The sequence below is a fragment of the Orcinus orca genome, chromosome 5, assembly GCF_937001465.1.
Source record: "Orcinus orca chromosome 5, mOrcOrc1.1, whole genome shotgun sequence".
Classification (NCBI taxonomy): Eukaryota; Metazoa; Chordata; class Mammalia; order Artiodactyla; family Delphinidae; genus Orcinus; species Orcinus orca.
Genome location: NC_064563.1, coordinates 3,204,030 through 3,231,271, shown reverse-complemented (window position 1 = coordinate 3,231,271; position 27,242 = coordinate 3,204,030). Strand labels below are relative to the sequence as shown.

Sequence of the window (27,242 nt, the reverse complement as noted above, 5' to 3'; positions counted from 1 at the left end):
TACACACTGAATAATCCCAGTTACATAGTTTCAAAGTCAAGAATAAACATTTTATTCAATGAGGTAGATAAAAATACTCAAAAGTAAACTCAAAAGTAAAGCATTTTCAGAAGTGTCCACATATTATGGATCTATAATGTATCTTTGAACTTATGCAGTGTTAACTGTTTTCATAATTCTTGTCTATTCAAGTGGTTTTCAATGTTTAGCATACTTATGATTTTTATTTAGCCAAAGTAATCACTAAAAAGATATAACGCAAAATAATTCATTTTATTTCTTAAATGCATACGTATTTACAGTCATAAAAATTTTCATGCTCTGTAACTTATGAAATACTACACTTTCACGTTTATTAAAAATTAAAAAATCTTAGGAAATCTATTTCAATTACTTACGGAGAAATTAATGCCAGAATGATCAGAAACTGTCAAGTTACTATTATTAGCTTAAGATGTCATCATAATCACGAATAGCATTTAATCACGAATACCTTCATTTTACTTTTAAAATCATACTTACGACTTTTAGGTTAAAATCTCATAGTGGGGCAGTAAGACTTCACTCCAAATCAGAGTCACATATGGAAGGAAGCTTTTAATTCAAGGTTTCATTAGGGTCCACAGTAAAAAGATACATTTTCATGAGGGTTAACACGATGGATAGCCAACAAGGAAATATGCTAGCAGGGGGTAGAACACTGCCATCTAAGCATGCACAGAACCCACAGACTACTTTAGAACATGCTATGTCCTTGATTATTGCCAGCTTTTCTATAATGTTCAGGTTCTCAAAGGTCACTGAATTTTATAATTATCTCCAAACAATTTTCTTCAGGGTCATTTAAGCTTTGTCTAAACAGCTGGGTGTGTTGCCAAGCAACAACACCATCTCCTCTGCTTAATTCTGCTTCCAAAATAACTTCAGTGGCACCAGAAAAATCATGATAGGAGCGAAGAATTTTATCTGTTGGAGAAAAAAAAAATTAACACTTTGCTTTTGGTAAGAACATAAAGAGGTAGTTTCGGAATGCATTTGACATACCTGCCTTACAGGTAAAAATCAACCCTTAAAAAATAAATACAAATTATTCTTTATGGAGGAAATGTGTCCTCTGAAAAAAGAAATGATGTTTTCTCCTTCCATCTGTGTTTCACAATGAAAAACATCAGCCCTACTATTAATAATGAGGTTAAACTACAGGTTTTAACTTAAATTTTTTTTTTTTTTTTTACTGCAACAGTATGAGTAAGTCTAGGCTAAGGAAAACTCAACTACAGCTCAGATAAGCACAATCACCCTTCAGAGTGCTGAACACACACTTCACGATTACTTCTCCCGTCAAATGCTTACCGCCCGCCAGCTCTACTTGTGCTGCATCAGATCTCAATTTCCACTGTACTGTTCCTGTCTCAAAGGTCTGGCTACTTGTCCTAATGGAAATGTTATCTACGTTGAGGCCAACTGACCCACATTCAAACTTCCAGGAAATGTAAGCATAAGACGATCCTTCCTTTCGGGTTAAATACACCTATAAAGTAGGTGGGAGAAAAGGAACTGTCAGAGATAATCAAACAGTGTAGAAAAACACATATAGTCAAAGTCTTATTGCCACAGGAACTATGCACAAATGGTTATTTAAAACATAACTTTTCCCCACTGAAAAGATTTTTACTGCTAACAATTTTTCATTTTATTAGCAATCTTTGCGATAGCGTCTTTTGCTATGGATGTAAGGTATTATTTGAATACAGGTGCCTCAATAAGTAGAGCCCTAAGGCTGCATGCTAACCAAAATTTTGGTAAATCATATTCTCTTTTAAATTACCAACTCCAGCTATTTATTTATTTTTTATTTATTAATTTTTTACATTTAGTTATTTGTTTATTTTTGGCTGCGTTGGGTCTTTGTTGCTGCACGTGGGTTTTCTGTGGCTGCGTCCAGTGGGGGCTACTCTGTTGCGGTGTGCAGGCTTCTCATTGTGGTGGCTTCTCGTTGCGGAAAACGGGCTTCAGTAGTTGCAGCACGTGGGCTCAGTAGCTGTGGCTCGCAGGCTCTAAAGCACAGGCTCAGTAGTTGTGGCTCACGGGCCTAGTTGCTCCGCGGCATGTGGGATCTTCCTGGACCAGGGCTCGAACCCGTGTCCCCTGCATTGGCAGGCGGATTCTTAACTACTTCACCACCAGGGAAGTCCCCAGTCCAGCTATTTAAAATGAACTTTATGATGAATCCTGCTGAAAATGAAGAGTCTTTTTAAATGCAATTATTCCTTAATGTATCTTCTTTTCTAAGCCTGGGTTTTCAGATAAGCTTTCCTAGAATGAGATGGGCCATATCCTCTAAATCAAGCAAATACCTCAGTCAGTGCTAAGCAACGGGAAAGGTTTACAAGGCTAAAAGTCCATGCTCCCCGCAAGCCTCTCTAAACAGGATGCTGCCCAGGCCTTCACCGTCAGTGCTGTGACCACCGTCAATGTCCTCCCTAAGACGTCCAGACCGACCGCTGCCTCCAGTCCAGCTCCCTTCACAGTTTCATCCACACTCTTCAAATGTGCTGACGTGAAAACTGAACGTCCACAGCCCTGGACCACTCACCCAGGCTTGAACCCCTGAGAACCTGACTCTTTAGTCATTTATCCCTAATGTCCAAACTCCCACAATAATCCATGCATTTCTTTGAAATAAGTCTTAAAAAAAAAAAAACGAAAAACCCTTTCCTTTGGTCTTACTGCACTTAACACTTCGGTCATGACGTTACACTCATCTTTCTGCAACTGCCTAATTAATGTTTTTAATATCCCACTGCCTCCTATGGTTTGCTGGTCTAGAACGTACAGCAAGTACCTGCCTCTTGCATGACATCCAAACTCGCAGTTTTCATGGTCCTCCACAAGTGCATCCCGCCTTGAACTGCCAATACTCCGTGACCCAAATATAACTGTTTTATTTCAGGTGTGCTTGTATTATCTAACTTAACCAAATCATAAATGCTCTGGGGGCACAGGCTCTGGATTTATGGGGTTTAATAAACAGTATTTAAGTACTAGAAACTTGCGCGCGCACACACATACGTTCTTTCAGAAACAGCTAATCTACTTCTCAGGGGCAAGTAGCTGGCAGTACCGCATGAAACACACCTGCCATGGAAATGTCCAATTCCTTCCTATTCTAGCCCTCAGCCATCAAGTAAAACGTCAGTCGCTGCTAGCATGCCGTTGATACGCTATTCTGCTCGGCAACCTCTACCTAGTTTTCCTCCAGGTTAAATATGCTGGCTAATTTGAGTTTTTAGAATCAGTGAGCTGAGACAATGAAACCGTTACACAATCACTCTCCAGGGAAAATGACTTAAAACTCCTTAGACCAGAAACACATAGAGCGCCTGCTGCTGTCCTGCACAACCATCCCAGCTGTCTGCACGGTCGCCTGCCCCACTCGGGTCCCGGGTACCTCACTCTAGCACCTCGGATGCGTACGTGCCTCCTGCTCGCTCCCCCGAGAGCTGTGTGCATGGAGAGCCTGGGCTCAGGGCCGCAGCAAAGCTGCCAGGGAGCTGTTAGTCTCGCCAACACTAAACTCCTGGGCACCTAGGGATTATCCATAATGTAATTACTCCTCCAGAGGAGAGGCTGGTAAAGGGGGCTACCTGGGAAAGAAGAGCCAGACAGAGGGGTCACTGGAAGAAAGGTGGTGGGAAGAAACTGAAAGACAGGGGGCAAATATATTTATGTCTCAAAACCTGTCTTCTGTGTCTTTTCAGAGCTCAGTGGCTTCAAATGCCCCCCTAAAAGTGTGGGCATATAAAATACGATAGGCTGAAGTCAAGCTAACTTCAAAGTTCTAGTTTACCCCCAAGAACTGCCTTAATTATATCACGTGAGTCTGGGCCAAAATTTTTTTTTTCTTCTTCTTTCTTAAAGCTTCTAATTTTGAGATATGACAGAAAAAGTCTTACAGGTACACATGGAAAAGCAATACCTGATCACAGTAGAAAGTGAAGACAATCTAATTAGAATTGTTTTTAACTGTCACAGAAGGCTTATAATGGCTGTTGAACATGTCTGAAAATTGCTTTTTCTAAGACTTACATTTTTCAGTCCTGAAGGCATCAGTTTTTACAACTCTAAAACGTTAAAGGATAGGGTGAAATTCATCATTGAATTCTTACATGCTTAAATAAACCTTTAAGCATACTGTGAGAAAATAAAAGTTCTCTTAGGCTAAAGAAACAGCGTATGGAGATAAAGTAGACCCTATTTATATTGAAAATTCATGTCATCTTTTGGACGCAACATATTCTGTCTGTAGCACTTTAACCAACTTATTTAACTCAGCATTTTTAGAGACTGTAGGATGTTACTATGGTAACTGAGTACACTATGTATACTCAGTTCCATAGTATACTATGTATATACTCAGTTTGGCACTTTGAAATGTACCAAAACATCAGGATTTACATAAACCTCCAACTGTGGTCCTGTCTAGGTGTGAAACCAACAGAACCGGTAATTATAATTTATTTAGGAGAAAAAAATACTTTATAACCTCTCCAACAGGCAACTGTTTGCTCTAAAGGGGAAAAAAAGCATTTTTGTAACTGTTGATCGTTCCGAACTTCTTGATTTACCTTCAACAAACGTTTTGCCTGTTGGCTTTTTAAATTTGTACGTGATCCACCCTGGCCCCTCTCTGGCATCTGTAGACAATGAAAGCACATCACACACAACCTGTGGGGAGGAGTGAGACCAGTGCATCTGTGGCTTCAGATCTAAGTTATACTGCTTGCCATGCACCCTGCTGAAACGGGTCCTGCGGGTTGTGGCTGCGACCACTACTCTCAAGACTGTGAACAATCTGCACATCAGCTTCTTTCCGTATTTCACATTCTTGGGAAGATCTGCACTTAAAGATTTTCTCATCACATGAGAAACATGCCAGGCTGGTTAGCCGGCTGTTATGGTTTCCTGGAGGTTCAGTTTGCACTGCACTGTTTGAAGCTGCTCTTCAGTACACACTTAGAATTCTCATTCTGCCGCGGCTGCTGAGATGAACTCTGAGTTCACGGTGCAGTCAGTCATTCCTACAGATATCCAGCAGAGCAGCTGTATTTCAAGAAACCCTAATCGAATGCTAGTAAGCTGCTCTGGCTCATGAATCTTATTTTTGGTTATTCCAATTTTTCAACTGAGGTCCAACGTGAACACTGTCAGTTCCCACTGTATTTACATCTTTCCAGACTATGCTTCCTACTTATTCCATCTGTAGCCTCTGGATGGCCAGTGTGATGATGGCCCTCCTTTGCATGAACTCCTGCAAGGTTTCCTATTGCATAAGTGCAAGGTCATCAAAGTCCCTGGGGCCTGACAACCGTTCACCCCTCCGGCCTTATTCCCCGCTGCTCTCCCCGCGTTCCCGACTGCTTCCTCTTCTCTGAAGGTGCGGGTGTTTCCCGCTTCTGTGCGTGTGCACACTGTTTCTCATGCCCCTCTCTGAGAAACTCCCCTCTGCCGCCCCCTCGGATATCATTTCTTCTGCAAGGCTCCGGCGTGAGGTGCAGCGGCTCTTCCTCGTGTGTCACACACGGGCCCATGTCCTTCCAGCGCCCACCTTGCTGACCGAAACAGCTGGTCCACGTGTCTTCCTCCTACAAAGGCCTAGCTCACCTTGGGTGCGCCTCGTAACTCACCACTAGGCCCTAAGTGCCGAGCACAAGTATGACAGGGTGCACGGCTGCCGAATGGCTGAGGGGGGTCAATTCCTGACATCACGCCGTGCGCCCGAAAGGGCTAACGTGACTCTAGTGGCATCGAGAATGACAAAACTGCTCAAAACTGCAAAGTACTGAGGAACATCCACGGGGCACAGTCTGAATGAACAGAGCTCCTGCGGTGCTCGACGTGGCCCTCGGGTGCCGCAGAATTTATGCCGTACACACTCAAGCGCTCGTTCTCACATCCACCCGTCTTTATTATTAAACATTTGCTACGTATCAGGCACTATGCTAGACATGTGAATACTGAGAGCACAGAAGTGAGTAGGAAAAGACAAGGTCTCTGCCCGGGCAATGTTTACAGTCCGGTAGGAGAGAGAGACAATCTGTTCTCACACACGTGAGTAGAATAAACTTCAGGAAGGGGAGGGGCACGATGCCACGAGTCAATACAGGGTAAAAGGAACCAGCTGGCCAGGACTGGACGGAATGAGGCTTACACAGGTCCTAGGGGTAAGAATAAGTTAGTCTCACAGAAAGGAAAGAAACGAGGTTCCGCGGGGAGGGGGGCAAGGCAGGGCAGCGCATGCAGAGAGCCAGGGGGCAGCCTGGTGGTGCAAGGCGAGAGCCAGACTCAGGAGACCGGAGCTGCTTCTCACCCTGAGAGCACTCAGTAACGAACGGGGTTCTGACAATGTTCTCCATGCTGTAGCCAGAAAAACATCTTTGAAGGGACCAGGGCAATGCAGGGAGACTAGTCAGGAAGCCACTAACATCACTTTTATCAGGGTGTTACTACTTGCCTCCTAAAAAGGAGACTCTTGATTGAGCTTTTTATGTTCCCTTCAAATCCAGACACCACTGAACAGTGTCTTTGCTAAGGAGTAAAATTCAGAGTCTCTGTGCTCCCGGGAGGCTGCCACTGTGAGAGCGTAAGGTTCTGTTCTAATCACCCACAGACGGGCTGCACGGGACCTGCCGTGACTCCAGCGTGGCGATTACTGAGTGGAACGCGCCTCTAGTTTTAGCCGAGTTAGAGAATCCCTAGCAGGGGGCGCCCTCGAACAGAACGACGAGAGATTGATTTAGGCGAAAAATTCATGTTTTAAATGGCGACATATGACTTTGGAGTGATTAGTCTCTACAAGCGCAGTTACAATTCCAGCATTCTTCTTAATTTACTAATTAAGTATTTTAACCGGGAATGGATTCATTTAGCTTTTTGAAAAATGGCGCCCCTCGTAAAAGCATACGAAAGCACAAACTTTGCTTCAGTAGGCTCTTGTCTCATACTTAATGGCCCTCACACCTCACTTGCCTTACGTAAAGCCTTCTCACGCAACACCCCGTCTCCGGCCACGACCGTCTACTCAGAGGTCTGGAAGCGAGCCCCGCCCTGCACGCTCCAGCCCTGCCTCGCGAGCACCTACTCCGCTCTCCGCGCGCAGCCCCAGCGGCGCCCGCGCTGTGGCGCTCTGCCAGCCTCCCGCAGTCCCCATGGCAACGCGCTGGCGTCCTTGTTACAGCGCCCTGCGTCGTGGCTGCTCACGCTTCCCGGACTGTGAGGGCCGACACCGGTGGCACCTTCACCTGCGCGTCCTCGCGGTGAGAGCTGTGCCGGTTACAGCAGGCGCTCGGTGCGCGTGTGCCGATGAGCAAACGGGAGCAGGATGCGAGCATGCCACACACTAGCCCTGCTCCTCGGCACAGTGCTGTCTTCTCCGCCAGGCCGGTGGTCAGGGCGCGAGGCATGCCTTGTCTCCAGTTCAGCACACGCTAGTCCTTGGGTAAACGCCATGTCTGTCCTCTCCTGCTTTCTGTTCAGAGCAATTCTTCAGGTAAGGATGGTTTTCCAGAAGAAGCTCATCCTCTCTCATCAGCGAGAAGAGTCAATTACAGATACACATATCTTGAAGTTTTAAATTTTATCTTGTATTACATTTTATGCCCTTCCTTAACTAAGGGAGAGAATTCCTCCATCTACAATCTCAATGAGCCTACAAATCATTCTTGGCTTAATACAAAAAGATGGTCAAAATAAGCACCAAGGTAAGTTTAGAACAAAAACCTATGGGGGGGTGGTGGTGGTGGTGGAAGAAAGCAGGGACCTGATCTTTGGATGTCCTCTGTACTCTGATTAATGGCTGGTACAGCGATAAGCATGTAGTAGATGCTCATGAACACCAGCAGCTGTTCATCTGTGACTCACCTGCTAAATCTACTCACTATGTCTTACAAGTGAACAGCTTCTCACTCTTCAGGGGGCAAGTTAAAGCTGCCTATAAGCTCATTCACTCCAGTGAAACCCATCGATAATATGGTCAGACCTACTGAGGTCATGTGAGTTGCTCTGAGCTTGTTTTTGGTGTGTGCCTAAGGGGGAGGGCAGTCTAAAAGCAAAGCCTCTTAATCCAGACAACAAGTGACAACAATGTACAAGTTGGTATAATGAACTACTACAGTCACACCATCCATTTCTCCCTTTATCTTTAGGAAACAGAGAAGAAATAACCGCTCAATCATCGACATTCTTATGAAACAGAAGCGTGTTAGATGGTTAGCTCTTGGGACTTTGGACTAAATGGGTTACAGTCCCTAAGAGCCTGCCCGTAGCAGGCAATCAGTACACATCTATGAAGGAAGTGGATAACAGTATACTCTACATATTCATGCAAAAACTAGTCACATGAGTTGGTCATACACTTGATTATTTTTCCCCATGAAAGAATTAAATTCGGCCTCTTTGATGAAAATGGATACTTTCTTGATATAAACACAGAGATTTCGAATGGACATTTCATTAAACAGAGAGCAGGATCTTCTTTTACAACTTTAAGCATTACTAAAAGTAATTTTGATATCCAGTTTCACATTATGCACAGCTGAAAAATGAAGCCAATCTATATTTGTTTAAACAACGACTGAAGTTTTAAACAGCTTCATGCATTACGTTACCATGTTCCAGTCTGTTTCAACTTTTCTGAATATGGATTCCATTCTCCACACACCATTCTCCCATCCAGAAATGGTTTGGTTATTACTTGAAATGCGGACATAATGATTTTTTACTATATTATAGCAAAGGTGGAGCTGTTTAGAAATCTTCTCGTTTTCAGAGGGGATGAACAGGGTTTCTTTACTCTTAAAAAGAAAGCAGAATTAGCTTTTCAACATAATAGAAAACAGATACATAGAGAGGTACTGCTATGGATAGTGGTTAAGAGATTCCTTCAACTTGAAAATGAAAAACTGGTGCCATTGGAAAATCTGGAAAATATTTTACAGATTAAATATGAACAGGATGATGCTGACGTAGCACCAAACATTACTAGACAGAAAACAAGAAATATAAACTGTAGCTGACTTACACTTTTCGGATTTTGTGTCAACATGACTTCATTTCCACCACCATGTCTTAATTGGATGCTGCAATCCTCTCCTACAGCTGATTTCCCAGCTTTCAACTCTTCACCTCTCCACACAGTCATCAACGTGATTGTTAAAAATGTAAATTGGGACACATCACTTTCTTTTTTTTTTTGGCTGCACCACGTGGCATGGGGGACCTTAGTTCCCCAACCAGGAATTGAACCCACGGCCCCTGCAGTGGAAGTGCGGAGTCTCAACCACTGGACCCCCCAGGGAAGTCCCTCACCTTCCTGCTTAACTGGCTCCACTGACCTCTCACTGCACAGGAACGCCACACCTCTACCAGGGCTACCAGGGCCCACGTGGCTTGTCCTGTGCTCCTTCTCCAACCAGGTCCCACGGCACCCTTCTCTGCGGTCTCTTCACCCGCACCGTGTTACTTCTTCTTTAGTTCCTCACAAAGGCCCAGCTGCTTCCTGCCATGGGGCCGTGACACATGCTGTTCCCTCCGTCTGGAATGCTGTTCCTTCTACTCTCCAGCTACGTGATTCTTTCTCACCCTTCAGGCCTCAGCCTAAAGCCGTTTCACCAGGGTCCTTTCTTGATGCCCGAAGAGAGGACAGTGCCTGGGAGGTATAGCTGGAAACAATCTTCCGCACATGTGAAATTGCTACAAAAACTCCTGTTTCACCTTAAAATTCCAGGCAAATTTTGCATTCTATTACAAAATAAATGTTTATTTTAATGTAAAACAGGCGCCTGAAATCACCGGTTGAATCTCAGGTTTGAGGAAGAGGATGTATTTGTCCCACGCCTGTCTGTGGCACCGACACAACATCTCCTCCCGCTCAGATGTGAGCATAGCAGCGTGTGGTGTGCGGGGCTGGGCTGCCCTGTGCACTGCAGGCTGCTCGGCAGCATCCCTGGCTCCTCACCCACCAGATGCCAGTGGTACTGCCCCTCACAGCTGGAACCCCCAAAATGTCCCTGGACATTACAGATGGCTCCTGGAAGGCAGTCATCCACTGTTGAGAACCACTGCTCTAGTCTGTATCAACCTCTTGCTTCTAACTAATCAATTTACTAATCAATCAAGATAGTAGGTGATGCTTTCCTGTTAAACACTGGGAACTAGGTAGTACACAATGTAAAAACTTCAAATGTACAAGGATCAATAAGTAGAATATAAAACATCTTAGAGATGGAAAGAGAAAAATATTTATAAATGTATAAACAAGATAATTCCCTAGCAGAACCTGGATATGGTTAAAAAAAAAAAAGGGCAGTTTATTATTTTTAGGAGGTGATTTTCTAACTATGAATTAGTACACTACACTTTAAAACGAGCACGTAACAATACTTCTCAATTCTTCTCTTCTCTATCAAAGATATTTCAGAGTGCTGACATAACCCAGGTGGAATTAAAATATTAAAGTAGCATTGTCTACCATTTTACCAAGGATAACTAATTACCAAAGGGAAAAGAAAAATATACGTTACTGAATATATCATATTTCATAATTTCTTTAAAATATAAGATTAAGACAAAACTTCTCTTTATGAAAATATCACCAATGTTTCCTTCTTTTTCCAACCAATTTCAAGATACAGTTCCCTAATTTTTTAGGACTTTTAAAACAAACATCTATTTGTAAAGAGGAAAATGATTTTTTAAATCCACGGCCCTAATATGGTCTCCAATAATTGAGAAATTTAAAAAATGTTCATCAGGGAAAACAATCCGGGCATAGGACCCAATTCATATTTTTAAAGTTTAATCAATGTATATGCCATGCAAGAGGAAGCGCACTCATCCACAAAAAGAAAAAGAAGCGAAGACCTAAATACCCCCATTTTAAACTGAACACAGCTGTGAATTACATTAGCTCTTTTCAATTGGCTTCATTTAGATTTAGACTTGTAACTTGCACTGCATCAGCAGTGATATGAATTATTTGTTGAAATTAGATCTTGTAATTCTATAGCTGAACCAACATTTCTAACTGCCAGCTAAAGATGATGGGATAAATTTAAGAGTAAACAAAGTTTACTAGAGATAATTCTCCCCTTCGGGACATATTCCTTTATTAGAGAAATGAGGTGTGACTGGCAAATTTAGAAAAAGTAGATATAAAATTTTGTGTGGAGCTGTTTGATACTTCTACCGTGATGGATTATTTTCCTTTCAAGCATTTTTCATTGCTTATCTTCTTAGACGTTTATATTAAATACTTTCTAGTGAGTCAACTTTAAGCTCCCTAAGAGCAAAGGACAGTCTATTGTACTTAATGTCCATTACAGAGCACACTGCTTTAATGCTAGTCCCTAACTCTAGAAATTACATTTCCATTGTTCATTATTTAATTTTGGGAGACTAGTCAAGTGATAATATCTTCAAATAAGTTTGACTATATAATAGTACTCAGAGCAACAACACTTTCTAGCCCAAACCAGATGCAGGCAAGTATGTAATAAGAAATACACACTTTCATCTGCTGAATTACCCAGGTTCTATTATTTTTCCCACTTTATAAAGTTTTCCTAGCACTGAACGGGACTTCACAAAAGAGGATATCCAAAAGTTTAAAGAATGGGACTTCCCTGGTGGCCCAGTGGTTAAGAATCCACCTTCCAACGCAGGGGACGTGGATTTGGTCCCTGGTCGGGGAACTAAGATCCCACATGCCGCGGGGCAACTAAGCCCGTGCGCCGCGCTACTGAGCCTGCGCGCTTCAACGAGAGCCTGCGCGCCCCGAACTACAGGAGCCCACGCGCCGCAACTAGAGAGAAAACCCACGCGCCACAACTAGAGAAGCCCACGCGCTGCAACGAAGAGCCCGTGCACCGCAACAGTAAGATCCCACATGCGGCAACCGAAGACCTGACACAGCCAGAAATAAAAATAAATAAATAAACGAAAGTTTAAAGAACAGACATTCAACTTCATCATTCAGCACCAAAGTGCAAATTTAAAATCGGAAAAAAAAAATAGATATATATGTACGTATAACTGAATCACTTTGCTGTATACCTGAAACACAACATTGTAAGTCAATTATATTTCAATAAAAAATAAATAAATTAAAAAAAACCCTATGTTTTCCAGGAAAAAAAAGTAATTTCTTACTAAAAAAATATTAATATACAATATATTATAAATAATAATATACAATATACAATAAATGTATACAATGATATACAATATTGCGTTAATTTTAACTGTACAGCAAAGTGGTTCAGTTATTTCTATATATATATTTTTCAGGTTATTTTCCATTACAGGTATTACAAGATACTGGATATAGTTTTCTGTGCTATACAGTGAACCCTTGTTGTTTATCTCTTTTATACATGGTAGTGTGCATCTCTTAATCCCATACTCCTAATTTATAACCCATTCCTCTCCCCTTTGGGCAACCATAAGTCTGTTTTCTATGTCTGTGGAGTCTGCTTCTGTTTTGTAAATAGATTCATTTGTATTATGTTTTAGATTCCACACACAAGTGATATCATGTAATATTTGTCTTTGTCGACTTACTTCACTTAGTATGATAATCTCTAGGTCCATCCATGTTGCTGCAAATGGCATTACTTCATTCTTTCTTATGGCTGAATAGTATTCCATTGTATGTATGTACCACATCTTCTTTATACATTCATCTGTTGATGGACATTTAGGTTGTTTCCATGTCTTGGCTATTGTAAATAGCACAGCAGCACAATTTTAAGCCAAAATCGAGAAACAACCCGAATACCCAATAGTGATGTGGATAAATTATACTATGTTCACACAGTGGAATATTATACCACAATGAGAAAATAAATGTACTATAAACAAGCAGCAACAAGTGTGAATCTCACTAAATAATGTTGAGACAGAAATCGTCCACAAAAGAGTACATCCTGTATGATTCCATTTACATAAAGCACAATAACAGGCAAAACTAGTCCATGATATTAGAAACCAGGAAAAAGGTCACTCTTAGGGGTGAAGGGCAGTGGCTGGAAGGGAATTCAGGTCGTTCAGACACCTGCTTGTCTGACTTCTTATTCTGGCTAGTGGTCACATGAGGAACCACAATTCGTGAAAATCTGTTAAGCTGTACACTTACAATTAATGCGTTTTTATGTACTTTAGTCATAACTGCCCTAGAAATTTACGTAAGGTAACAACAGAAAAATCCCACTTTAATTGCTTTGCTACCTCTTGTATGTAATTATACTACATCAATCTATTATTGGTTCTCTTCAAATGTTTACATTTTTTAATAATTACCCTGCAAAGTTCATTGAAAGGTCGTGGCCAACCGTGTTTTTCTGTACGTAAAGGGCACAGGACAGGAAGTGGTAAAGTGAGAAGGTTATCAGGCTGTAATGAAGTAAATACCTCTGGATCCGTTTCACCTCGGGCTACTCTCCACGCCAAGGACCCAGATATCCTTCCTCCAAGTTCTCCAGGCTTAGGGCTTTTGGGAGATATAAATTCAACAAGCTCCACAATGATCCTCTGGAGAAGTTCTTTTCTTCTGTTTTCTGACAAAGATATCTGCCTCTGTAATGCACGTTTAAAAAACCATCATTAACGATTAGGGGAATGCAGAGGTCCATCTCTAAGTATGAATATAATTAAGACATTTGTATTTTAACAGGGTCTTGGAAAGAAGTAACCAACTTTGTTTTCTTACATGTAATTTTGGAAAATAGGAAGGACACTGTGGAAACAAAATACTTTTACAAATTTTATGTTAAGAAATCACTGAACACCCATATCCAACTTCCCATGCCCTTTACTGGCTTACGTTTAAACAACCGTCCTGCTGAGAAAGGCGAGGACAGCAGGGAACCACACACACACACACACACACACACACATACACACACACACACACACACCCCAGCTGTCTGAATGCAACACAAAACTACAAAGGTATACACACACACACACACACACACACACACACAACAGCTGTCTGAATGCAACACAAAACTACAAAGGTATCCCGACCTGAAGAAGCTAAGATCCCAAGGGAAGAAACAAACTGAGGTGAACTGAACTGCACCTCTTCTCCCTTCCAGGCATTTGCCAATCATCAAATGGCCCAAGGAGCCAAGCTCAAAACAGGTGAACGTGCTGAAACACTGAATCTCAACCACTGTAAGGTGATCTGCCCTATTCTAATTGCAAAATAATATGCATATATATATATATAAAAAAAATTTTTCAGTACTACCAAAGGGGTATAAAATCAAAGCTGAAACTTCCCTCTTGGACCCCCCAGTCCTCTTCCCAGAAATACTCATTGTTAACAACTTCCCGTGCCTTGTTCCAGAAATTTCCCTACGTGAACAAGTGTGTGGGTAATTATATTCAAGACACAATTACTTCGAAAAATAAGGCAACATATTTTTTATGTCAACTAGTATATATATGGAAATTTTGTTTCACTGAACTTTGAGATGTGACAATTTAAGCCAAAAAAAACCCCACCTCACAATACTTAAAACAAGTCCTCAAAAATTTTAATTTAAATATTTAAATATTTTTCATTGTAAAATAATGCTACTACTTGAAGAACTTCACTGGGTTAAAAATTGGCTATTCTTGATTATATAATATTTCAAATGTCCTCTGAAAAATGCCAAATGCCCATCACATACCTGCTTATTAAGTGTATTAATAGTTTCTCGAAGTAACTCTTCTTTAATTTCAGTTCTTCTGGAGATTACCTCTTCATGTTTACAAGAATATCGCCAAGTGACATCAACCACCTCGAATTACAGGACAGAAATATTTAATAAGATTACAACCATCAACATTAATTGGCTAAATACCTAGAATGCATGTAATTCTTAAATAGAATTTTTTAAATGCTGTCCTTTGTTTAACATTTTAAAACCTGTGGAAAAAAAAATCGAAGAGAATATGCTTTTTATTCATTCTCTAACCAGTACTCTTCCAAGAAAGACTGTGATTAGGAGATAAAAGTTTCAGAACATTTAGCTGTTTATAACTTACCTACAAAGCCAATTTCACAAAATTCAACAAATAAACACACTCCATTTTTATTGTACTGAATATATAAATTATATATAAATATATTATAGAACTGATTTTTGACAAAGGTACAAGGCCAATTCAGTGGAAAGGGATAACTTTTCCAACAAACGGTGCTAGAACAATTCATTATCCATATGCAAAATAATGAATTTCAATTCACACCTTGGACTATCTACAAAAATTAGCCCAAAATGGATCACAGACACAAGTGTAAAACTAAAAGTATAAAACTTCTAAAAGAAAATGTAGGAGAAAATCCTTGTGGCTCGGGCTAGGCAAACATCTCTTAGACATAACATCAAAAAGCAAGATCCACAGAAGAACAAATTGATAAACTGGACTTCATCAATTTCTTCTCTTCAAAAGTCACTGAGAGAATAAAAAGACAAGCCAGATAGGGAGAAACTCCTTGCAAAGCACATACCTGAAAAAGGACTTGTATTCAGAATGTATGAAGAACTCTCACAACTCAAGAATAAGAAAATGAACAACCCAATTAAAAAAAGAAAGGGCAAAGAAGAGAAATGGATGACAAACAATCCCATAAAAAAGATGCTCAGTGTTGGTCCTCAGGGAAATGCAAATGAAACCACAATGCGACACCACCGCACGTCTCCTAAAAAGGGCTAAAATGAAAAAGTCAGACCATACTGTTAGCAAGAATATGGAGAAACTGGGAATTCGCACATATTGCTGATGAGAATGCAAAACAGCATCATCACTTTGGAAAACAGTTGAGCCAGTTTTTTAAAAAGTTAAACAATCACCTACCATACGATTCGGTCATTCCACTAGCAGGCATTTACCAAAGAGAAAAGAAAGCATATGCCCATATAAAGACTTGTGCAGCTGTATTTGAAATAGTAAAAAACTGCAAAGTACCCAAATGTCCATCAACAGGCAAATGGATAAACAAACCATGGTACATTCATACGATGGAATACTGCTCAGCAATAAAAAGAATAAATTATTGATACTTGCAAACACATGGAGGAACCTCAAAATAATTATGATGAGTAAAATAAACCCCCCCCCGGTCAAAAAGAGTATATATGATTCCGTTTACATACAACTCTGGAAATGCACATTAGTGTACAGTCTCAGAGAGTAGATCTGTGGTTGCCTGGAGAGGGGCAAGAAGGAGCGAGAACGAACACAAGGAAACTCCCGGGATAATGTATGTGTTCACCACCTTGACTGCAAAGGTCATCTCTCGGGCATATACAAATGACAACACTTAATAAATTGTACACTTTAAACAAGTGCTGCTTATTTTATGTCAATTATACCTTCAAAGGCTGTCAAAAAAGAAAAAAAAATTTTATCCTTAGAACACATTTTTTCTCTTCCGTCCTACCTCATCTTTAGAAAATGCGATGATGTAGGACAGCTTCTTGCCCCAGCCGATCTCATAGAGGAGGGGCTTGTCACAGACGTCTTCACACGCGTCACAGTGCAGCCACCGCTGCTGAGAAGGGGAGTACACTTCTGTCCAGACATGGTCTACGCAAGTGACAGACAAAGACGCGACAGAAAGAGAAAAACAAAAGCTAAGTTTATAAAACCAAGACTTCCAATAACTATATACAAACGCCTAAGATGAGAACCACGTGATAATATGCAAGATTCTAAATTTTAATTAACAAGTGAGCATTTTGTGGCATACAAGACTCTAGAACACCTGCTTTAATTTCTTTCTCTCTCTCTTTTTTTAATAGGGGCAATTCTTGATGACTTTTTTTTTTTACTTTTTATTTTTATTTTCTGGCCGTGCCCTGCGGCATTTGAGATCCTAGCTCCCCAACCAGGGACCGAACCCGTGCCCCCTGCAGTGGAAGCATGGAGTCTTAACCACTGGACCACCAAGGAAGTCCCTCTCTCTCTCTTTGAAATCCTTGCAATTGTTTTGGAAAATCTCCTTTAATACAGTCAGTTTTAGGCTTAATTAAAAATAATGTGAGCTATAACTCTGAAAAGGGCAAACACATTGAACAACAGCACGTAAACCATAGGACTAATGCACACAGTTTGCTAATGTGAAGGAGTTAATTCCACTTTGGAACTGTAGGCCAGCAGAGGTCTAACAGAGGATGTCTGGTTACTGATGGTCTCTATCTGACTGTTAAGAGAACAATAACTATTAAGTGAAGGTTTCATTTTATCCTAAGAAAATAACAGAAACACAAGTAAAAAGATCTAAGAAGAAAAACTTTTTAACATGTGACACAAGTTATAACTAAATAAGGACAATATAAATCTCACATGGCTATTATTATATTTTATTGTATATTGAGATTACTAAATCTTTTACACTAATCTCTACAAAAATGAAGATTTCTACAGAACATTATTACACACGTTCTTATCCATAGAGAAAGAGCACTACTAAAATGTCATGATAAATTGTTAATAAAAAATGTTTATAGTGTAAAGTACCAGGCAAAATGCTAGGGGTACTAAAAACAATCCTGTGATCCCCATTAAAAAAAAAAAAAAACCCACGAGGCTGGGATTACTGCTATTTACAGAAGGCAAATGGAAACACAGACTGACAAGGTGGGACTGTACACCCCATCCTGAAGTCAGCAAGACCACCCTGGCCTCTGCCCACACGGCGTCTGCACCTGTGTAATCCCAGACGTAGCGGGCTTCGAAGCCCAGGGCTCTGCAGCACAGTGTGAAACAATTGGCCCACTCCCCGCACCGTCCACATCTTGTTTCCAGAAGTTTCTCGGGATTATTATACCTGGTTTAAAATAACAACAACAAAAAGCTTCGATTCATTATAGAAATCAAGCATTCTGAAGAATTTACATTACCTCCGTGCTAAACAGTAATATTTCTTAACTTCATATTCTTAAATAACAATTAAAGAGCCTAGATTATGTGAGGCATTGTGCTAGAATCCTGGGTGGAAAATGATTCAACAGTGGTACAGCCTTCAAGGAGCTTACAGTCCTGAGAGAGGGAAGGAGAGAACACAAATCATTTAAATACACGGCAGACTGTGATACCTACCCTACAACAGGTCAGAATTAGTGTCATGGGGGAGGGGTCGGGGAGGAGGGCTTGATCCTGAACTGGGCCTTGAAGGACAGGCAGGATCTGGACAGGCAGATTCTCTAGGAAATCTGCATTAAGCATTAGTGTTACTCTAACAAGTGGTATAATTAGCTCATTGTACTTCAAAGGTAAACAACTTTAACAAATAACTCAAGAAAGATTTTAAAGCTTAGCTGAACTCAGTTTTACTTTACTTTTATTCTTCTTTCTAACAACCATTTTATTCTGCTGAATTACTTAAAGGTGTTTGCTAATTTGCAAGTTGTGTTTTGAAATGTGTTGGCAACATTCTTTAAAAAAGTTACTCCAGTTATAAAATTATCATAAAGCTGAAGCACATCAAAATTTGCATATTGTGTCGAGAAGGATTCTGAGCTAATAAAGCTACTCAGGAAAAGTGAGCAGCGATGTCAGCTGTGAATGAACCGTATCTGCAATGACAAGCTATCTGTCTTCAATCAAGTAGATGCTCTTGCTTGAGCTAAGTTAAATGAATTTATGGTTTAGGTAAGGTAGTTACTGGAAGAAGTTGAGTATTAACCTGAAGAAGTAACGGCAGCAGGATTAGAGCATCCTCCGCCTCCATCTTCTAAACACACTCGTGCCAACTTGAAAGGCTGCTTGGTCTCTGATTAATAGTGTTCATCCTCCCAGCCCTACCCAGAGAACAGCTAACAGTAAGACAAGCACACGGTTAGGAGGGAAAAGGACGATGCCCGATACAGACACCTTTGTTAGCCTCTGTCTCCCCGCACTATCAGTCGACACCCAACTGCTTAGACCTTATGAAGACAGGATTTAATCACAGACATCTTTTATCTTCACATCTTTGCAAAGTACCTGTGCACACATATGCTGAATGAAAAAATAACCTGCGCTTATTTTAGATAATTATTGGACAGTGGATTCTGTTTATCTTAGACTCTGTATATCACAGGACTGATTCCTCATTAGGACGGAACTGAGTCCCTAAGCCCCCAAAATCAGGTATTTCAAAAACTTGTTATCTTTTCTTGCCTGATGATACAACCAAACTTTACAAGTACTGTCAATTAAGAACATCTGATAAGAGACTTATAAAGTAAAGGATGGAAAAAGTGAACAGAAAAGTTCCAGTTCCCTTAGTTTAAATTTAGAGATATGAGGGTAGGTTAGGTTGGTAGCAGAGGCCCCTAATTAAACTTCTGTCATTCAAGATAAAATATGATGAGGGGACTTCCCTGGCGGTCCAGTGGTTAGGACTCAGTGCTTCCACTGCAGGGGGCGCGGGTTCGATCCCTGGTCGGGGAACTAAGATCCCGTGTACCACACAGAACAGCCAAAAAAAAAAAAAAAAAAAAGATGGTCCTATACTATACTTTCACCTTCCATATTTCCATCTGATGATTTTGAGTACAGCAGTGTATTTACTATCACAATGATCACTATTATTCTAGTGTTTCAGCGTTATTTTATGTGTTATCAGTATTATTATTAAAGTTATCAGAAAGTTAAAACTTATGTATTAAAAGAATAAAAATACAAGATTTACAGCATTAAGCTGCTAGGACTACACTCAATTTATATTCAAGAGTCAACAAACATTTCCTATATAAAGCCAGACAGTAGATGTTTTAGACTGTGCAGACCATATGGTCTCTGTTGCCAGTATTCAACTCTTGACATTGTAATGTGAAAACAGTTACAGACCATAAGCTATTGAAGCAGCATGGATGTGTCCCAATAAAACTTTATTTGCAAAAATAGGGCGTGGGCTGGATTGAGTCAGTCAGTCATAGCTTGCTGACCCCTGTCCTAGAGGAATATACTTCTAATAACTAAAACGAAGATTACAAGTTGATTTAATAAAATTCTCTTCTAACCATCCCAATAAGAGATTATTCTGACTTCAGTGTCCAGGGGATGCTCACCTTGGAAATCGATTGCTGAACTGGCAGGTGTCACAGTAATGATCTTCCACTCTGTTTGCACCCCACTTCCGCTCATCATCACTGGGGAACAATGATTCGCCTCTAGACTTAGTCTGGCCACCACATTTGCTGCACAAAATGTCATCTACCCAGTGAAAAAATTCTTCCTTAAACCAGTGTAAAAGCTCCAGCAAAAGAAAGTCCTCTTCACTTACATTAGTACCTGAGAAGTTATAACAGAACCAAGTGAGATTTAAAGCACAAAAAACTAAAAACATCCATGTGCATTTTATCCTCAAATACGAAGCTGAAATATATGAAAACAGAAGATGATCTAAAAGGTCTTCACAAACAGGATGCGGACAGAATTGTCAGTGTATTGTGAAGCAGGCTGAAATACAAGGACGTAATCCACTGCACACTCAAAGCAGTGGGACTTTACTGCATCCTCTGACCGACACCATGCTGAATACAACCACCTCTCAGGGAACTACTGACGGTTTGGAGTTGATCCTGAAGCACCTGGAAGGTAACAAAGTCTGATTTTGGAAGATATTTTTAAATGACTGCATTATATTTGTTATCAGGTATATTCACAAGTAAATATGAAACAATCACCGTTATTACAGGCAGAAATCACAGAATTCTGGACACCTTAAAAATCATCCTATTAGCTTTTCTATTAGTGCTTCAACTGTATAATATAATTCACCATCATTCAATATAATTCACAAAACACATAAAAGCACAACCATGTGTACTATCTATCTATCTAAAACAACCCTAGCAAGTGAGCATGACATATATTATTATATCCACTTTATCAAATAAAAAGATCTCTCTCTCGACCATATTCAAGACAGTGGTATCTCTGGGAAAAAGGAGAGGGGAAAACAATCTCGGGACATATATGGGGATTCTCATTCCTATCTTTAATACTTTATTATTAAAAATAAAAAAACATATATGAAGGAGATATATGGCATAATGTTAAGATCTAATAAAGTCTGATGCTGGGCACAGGTGTTTGATCTGTTATATGCTATTCTTGTATTTATGTTTGATACGTTTCAAAATAAAAAAACTATAGAAGAAAAAAAAACTACAGAGAATATTAAAAGGCCAAAATACATTATGTTCTTGAATGGGAAAACTCAAAGTTGTTAACTCTCCGCAAATTAACCTGTACTTTAATGCAATCAACTGAAATTACAAAATAATTTTTCATAAACTTTGATAAGCTAACTGCAAAATTCATGTGAAAGAGGAAAGGCACAAAATGATCAACACAACTTTGACTAAGAATGAGATAAATTTGTCTACAGTACATCAAAACACATTACAAAATTCTAATAATTAAAATATTGTGATACTGATAAAGAATAGACAGAGATGAATGAAACAAAGCAAAGAGTCCTGAAAGATAGATTTCTAAGTGATACACAGTATTTAATAAAGTTAGCCTTTAAAGTAGTTCTAAGAGGATGGATCGTTCAACAAATGGTATTGGGACGAGTAGCTATCCAAATATCAGATCCCTACTACATTCATTCTAATACATATATATAAACACTATACACAGAGAGGGAATATTATAAAAGTAACAGAAGTTTACATTTATGACTTTGGTGTAGAAGACAAAACACAACTGTAAAAACAAAAACGGAAAAAATAATTTTCTCATTAAAATTTGTAACTTTTGAATTTCAAGATACACTGAATGAAATTAAAGAATACTGAGAGAAAAATGTAATGAGTCTAACAAAGAAAAGTATACAGAATATATTAAGAACGTCTATAAATCAGTAAGAATATTAACAGAACCCATTAGAAAAATTAGTACAGTCCATAAAAGAAGTTCAATAATTTCATTAAGTTGAAACAAACACTCCCAGACACTTCTGGTATAAATTGGAAGGCAATTTGTTTGGCAGGGATCCACTGTAGTATAAAAGTATCACACAACCCTTGATACTTTTATATCTAACCCAGTGAAACATTCCTTCATGTAGGCAGGCATGCTTTACAAGGATCTTCACTGCAGCAGCCTTCAGAACAGGGAAATCTTGGTGTCCATCAGTGGGGAACTGTATAAATAACAGTGCATGCACACTACAGAGCACTAGGGGGAGGGAAAATGAATTCCAAGACATGTCAGTAAATGAAAATCACCACGGAGCTGAATATATGAGAGATGATACACTTTATTAAACCCATGCAACTTTATTTATTTTTACAGATAACTATTTATGGGTGGAAATACACAGGAAAAGATATGAAAAGGAACACGTCATGTGGTAATAGCTGTTACCTGCAGAAGAGGAGGTAGAGGACTGACTGGCAGGGAGAGTTCAGCTTTTCCTGTACAACATGAAAGTTTCTCAACAAGGAGATATTCGTGAATGCTGGACTAAAAATGAACTTTAAGACAAACAGCACTCTCATCCTGTTTTCTCCAACAAGTCCCTACAGCAGAGTGATCTTTTTAAGAATGCAAGGTAGCCTGAGTCGACTGAAACCCTCCCATGGGTTTCCATCTCATTCAGAATACAAGCCAAAGTCGCCACTCTCGTTCTTTCAGCTGGCCCCTGTGGTAGGCCGAAAAGTAGCTCCCCCAAAAGATATCCACACTCTAACCCCTGGAGCCCGTGAATCCTACCAAAGAAGGCAAAAAAAAAAAAAAAAAAAAAGCCTCCGCAGATATGATGCAGTAAGGATTCTGAGCCAGGGAGATTATCCTACGTACTAAACGGGGGCCCTAAATGCAATCACACGTGTCCTTTCAAGAGGGAAGCAGTGGGACACTTTACAGAGGGGAAGGTGACGCAGCGGCAGAGGAGCCGGGTGTGAAGATGCTGGTCTTCTGGACTGCAGTGGTGCAGCCACAAGCCAGACTGCAGGCAGCCCCCAGAAGCGGACAGGGGCAGGGAGAGCTTCTCCCCTCCAGCCCTGCCCACACCTTGACTTCGGCCCAGGGATACTGATTACGGACTTCCGGCTTCCGGAGCTGTGAGACAGCACTCTCCTGCTGTTTCGAGGAGCCACGTTTGTGGTAATTTGCTACAGCAGCACAGGAAACTAATGTTTGCCTTTGCCTCTCTCAGCTTTCTGTCTTGCTCCTTCTGCTATGCCAGGTGCCCTCCTTCCATCCCCTAAACATGCCAAGCTCACTCCCACCCACGGAGCCTTTGCAGTTGCCAATGCCTCTACCAGAAAAGAAGTGTTCCTTCTTTCCTACTTACATTAAAACGCCATTATCCTGCCCTTATATTTTCAAGTGTGAAAGGATATACAGTTGACTGTTGATCAATGCAGGGGTTATGGGTGCTGATCTCCCCCACGCAGTGGAAAATCCATGTATAACTTTACAGTCAACCCTCTGTGGTCCCACATCCACGGATTCAACCAACCTTGGACCATGTAGTACTGTAGCATGTCTTTAGAGAAAAAAAATCTGCGTGTAAGCGGGCCCGCACGGTTCAAACTGTGTTGTTCAAGGGTCAACTCTATACACAATCGTAGAAGTTGCATTCTGATGTGATGAAATTATGGATGGCTTATCTTCCCCCTATTTCCTGAATTTCCTACATAAAACAGGTATTACTTTTATAATTAGAGGGAAAAAATGCCAGGGCAAACGTCAGCAGGGACATTGCTAACTATGTCTCCTCTGCAGGGCTCAGCACACACAAAACATGACAGTAAGTACCTGTGAAATAGGCATGTATGTCAGGCATCACGTACAGGACCACAGTACTTTGAAATGGACAGAGCCTCCGCGACAACATGCTGATAAGCATCCTTGTTTTATAAATAGAAAAAACCCAAAAAACCCTGTTAATTCAAGAAGAGGAAGAACTGTTTCAAGGTCTCACAACAAACCTGTAGCTTAAGTAAGTTTGGGGAAAGGGCACTTCTCTGACTCTAGGCCCCTCTGGTCTTCCTGTCTCACCTATGGGGGGTGGGTCACAGGCCCGAGCATAAGGCCCCCTAAGACCCTGAGATTTAACCCTAAGATTACAGAATGCTCCTCTCCCACACCTCACCACCACACCAACAGGACTCCGGTACAACAACAGGGGATGATTACAACTAAACCATCTGCAGGATGCGGACTCGAGCTAAGGAGGGGTCCTTAGGGAAGCCCACAGACAACAGAGGGACCCCAAGAACACCAGAGGAACCCAAAGCCCCTGACACTTACAGCAAACATTAAACACAATGTCGTTAACGGTGTCCAATTCCTAGTAAAATGGACATTTACACCCTTTCACAAAAGGCCTGTTCACCTCAGTTCCTATTACCCAATACATCGTATCCAACATTTAACAAAAAAATTACGAGGCATGCTAAAAGGCAAGGAAAAACCTGAAGGAAAGAAAAAAGTCTGAAGAGGTAAAGCAAAGCATTAGAACCACTCATATACGGCACAAATTTTGGAATTAGGGAAGTTAAAATTACTATGATTAATATGTTTGGGGCGCTAATGAGAAAGGTAGACAACATGTGAGAACAATGTAAGCAGAAGGATGGAAACTCTAAAAAAATGCTAGAAACCAAAAATGCTCTAACAGAGATAAAGAATGCCTTTCACGGGCTCATCAGTAGACTGGACACAGCCAAGGAAACAATCACTGAGCCTGAAGACAGGTCAACAGAAACATCCCAAACGGAAAATCAAAGAGGAAAAAAGAGAATAAAAACAAACAAAGGAACAAAACACCTAGAACATCCAATTATGGTGGGAGAGTTTAAAAAATGGACCAGAACATCTAACAATGGTGGGAAACGGTTGATAAATAAAGGTAGAATAGGATACCCTATTTTGGAATATCAGAAGGATAAGAAAGAGAGAAAGGAGCAGAAGAGATACCTGAAGCAATAATGGCCAAGAATGTTCCAAAATTAATGAGGCACCGAACCACAGATCTGGGACGCTCAGAAAACACCAACCAGGATAAGTACCAAGAAACTACACATATGCACATCATATGCAAACTGAAGAAAACTAAAAACAAAGAGAAAATCCTGAGTGAAGCTGGGGATGGAGGGGGAGGTGAGGGGCACAGGTGGGAGAAACCTAAAGAAGAATAAAGATAGAAATTACGGTGGACTTCTCCTCATAAACAAGCAGGCAGCAGAGTGAACAGAAATTTAAAGTGTCATTGACAGAAAAAACCCCCACCAACCTAGAATTCTACATCCCAGGGATATTATCCTTCAACAGTGAAGGAGAAATAAAGACTTTCCGAGGCAGAGAAAAACCGAGGGACTAGTATACCTGCCCTGAAAGAAACAGTAAAAGAAGTTCTTCGGGAAGAAGAAAAGTGATGGTCATAAACTCCGGCCTGCATACAGGAAGAGCATCAGGGGAAGAATGCATGAAGGTAACATAAAATCTGTTATTTTCCTCATTCTTACTTAGTCTAAAAAGTAACGGCTTAAATAATAACAATAGCAATGTACTGAGTGATTACAGTGTCTGGGTAAGTGAAATGAATGACAGCAGAGTCTCAAGGGATGGGAAGGAAGAATTGAGACATTCTGTTGAAACGTATCTGCACTACACACGAAGCAGCATAATGCTTTTGAAGGAGGGGGAGGGATAAATTGGGAGTCTGGGATTGACATACACACACCACTATATATAAAATGGATAAACAAGGACCTACTGTATAGCACAGGGAACTCTACTCAATACTCTACAATAAGCTGCACGGGAAAAGAATCTGAAAAAGGATAGATACATGTATCTGTATAACTAAATCAATTTGCTGTACACCTGAAACTAACACAACATTATCAATCAAGTATACCAATATAAGATAATTTTTTTTTTAAATTGGAAAAAAAATGTTTACTGTAAACTAGGGCAACCACCAAAAAAATACTACAGAACCCCCTAGAAAGGACAGTATTAAGAAATGACTTAACAGATAAAAACCAATTACATAAAACTCAAAGTAAAAATGCTGAAGTTGGAAACATTTAACAACTAAAATCCTAAGACCATTAATGAAAATAACAAATAATTATTGCTTGATGAATGTGGCAGGCACTGTTCTGAGCCATTTACATGTACTATCTCAGTTATCTCTTAAAATTATCATTCCTATTTTCAAATGAGGAAACTGAAGTAAGGAGATTAAACTACTTGCTCAGTAAGAGTCAGAGCTGAATTTATACCCAGGTAGCTGGCTTCTATATCCACACTCTTTATCAGTAACTGTCTATTAAAGGGAGTCAGTGGTCTAATCACATGAATTAATTTTGAGTAAGGTTTTTCTCCGATTCACATTAAAATCTTCTAACAATGCCATCATATATTCCAGGGACTAAAGATCTACTATATCTGAAAAAAAAATCATATATCAATGATTAAACAGCAAATACACATTCCAGTGTGCATGAGGTGTATGCAATAAAAAATTATACTACTGTACTTCTTAAAAATCCAAATAGAACTGGGTTACGTATTTACAATGTCAACAGCAAAAGGCACCATTTCAGCATTCCCATTTATTTAGCAATGATGCATATTTAGCAATGAATGGTTATGTAAAGCCACTACCTTTATCCAATTTTCTAGCTCTAGATAACTTTTCTTGTGATCTCCTTTTTAGTTCTTGGACTGGAATACAAGCCAGCACTTTCTCCTGGACAGCAAGGTTCTCATAGACCAGTACATGCTGAATGTTGGACTGAAGAGCTTTTAGAATGACTGAATCACCAGTAGTAACCTAACAGAAAGAAAATAATGAAATTAGCTTTTCTCCATATGCTATAAAAATAATAACACCGGTTCTATGTTAAACATAATAAAAACACACGGGTTCTATGATTTCACAGATAAAGAATGCATGGATTCACTGAAATATAATAGTTATACCCAAAACCTTTACAAAATTAGTATTAGGAGACAGCCATATCTGTATCACAGTCTAAGACATGTCTATATTTTCATCTGAAAGTATGTTACTGAGGATATAAATATTTAGGCAGGGATATGCTGAACTCTTGACCACACACCTGGAACAAGACAGCACTCTAAGCAATCCATCTGACAGCTGTTTCCACTTCAAATCCCTGTAAACGACAATTTTTTTAGAACTTTATAGCGCATTAGCTACC

General features: G+C 40.1%; 1 protein-coding gene across 3 annotated transcripts in view; it reads right to left on the bottom strand.

The window, feature by feature from the left end:
* Positions 1-254: 254 nt before the first annotated feature.
* Positions 255-27,242, bottom strand: part of NGLY1 (N-glycanase 1) — a 62,381-nt gene continuing 35,393 nt past the window's right edge. For 2 of the 3 annotated variants that reach the window (XM_004271902.4, XM_049710118.1), the window contains exons 4-12: positions 26,683-26,851; positions 20,112-20,334; positions 17,763-17,884; positions 16,496-16,641; positions 14,739-14,849; positions 13,468-13,632; positions 8,667-8,852; positions 1,354-1,531; positions 255-966 (exon numbers count right to left, since the gene is read on the bottom strand). In XM_004271902.4, coding sequence (XP_004271950.1) covers positions 791-966; positions 1,354-1,531; positions 8,667-8,852; positions 13,468-13,632; positions 14,739-14,849; positions 16,496-16,641; positions 17,763-17,884; positions 20,112-20,334; positions 26,683-26,851 — 1,476 coding nt within the window. In that variant the 3' untranslated portion in view covers positions 255-790. The remainder of the gene's footprint in view (positions 967-1,353; positions 1,532-8,666; positions 8,853-13,467; positions 13,633-14,738; positions 14,850-16,495; positions 16,642-17,762; positions 17,885-20,111; positions 20,335-26,682; positions 26,852-27,242) is intronic. The other variant, XM_004271903.4, reaches the window with a different exon arrangement.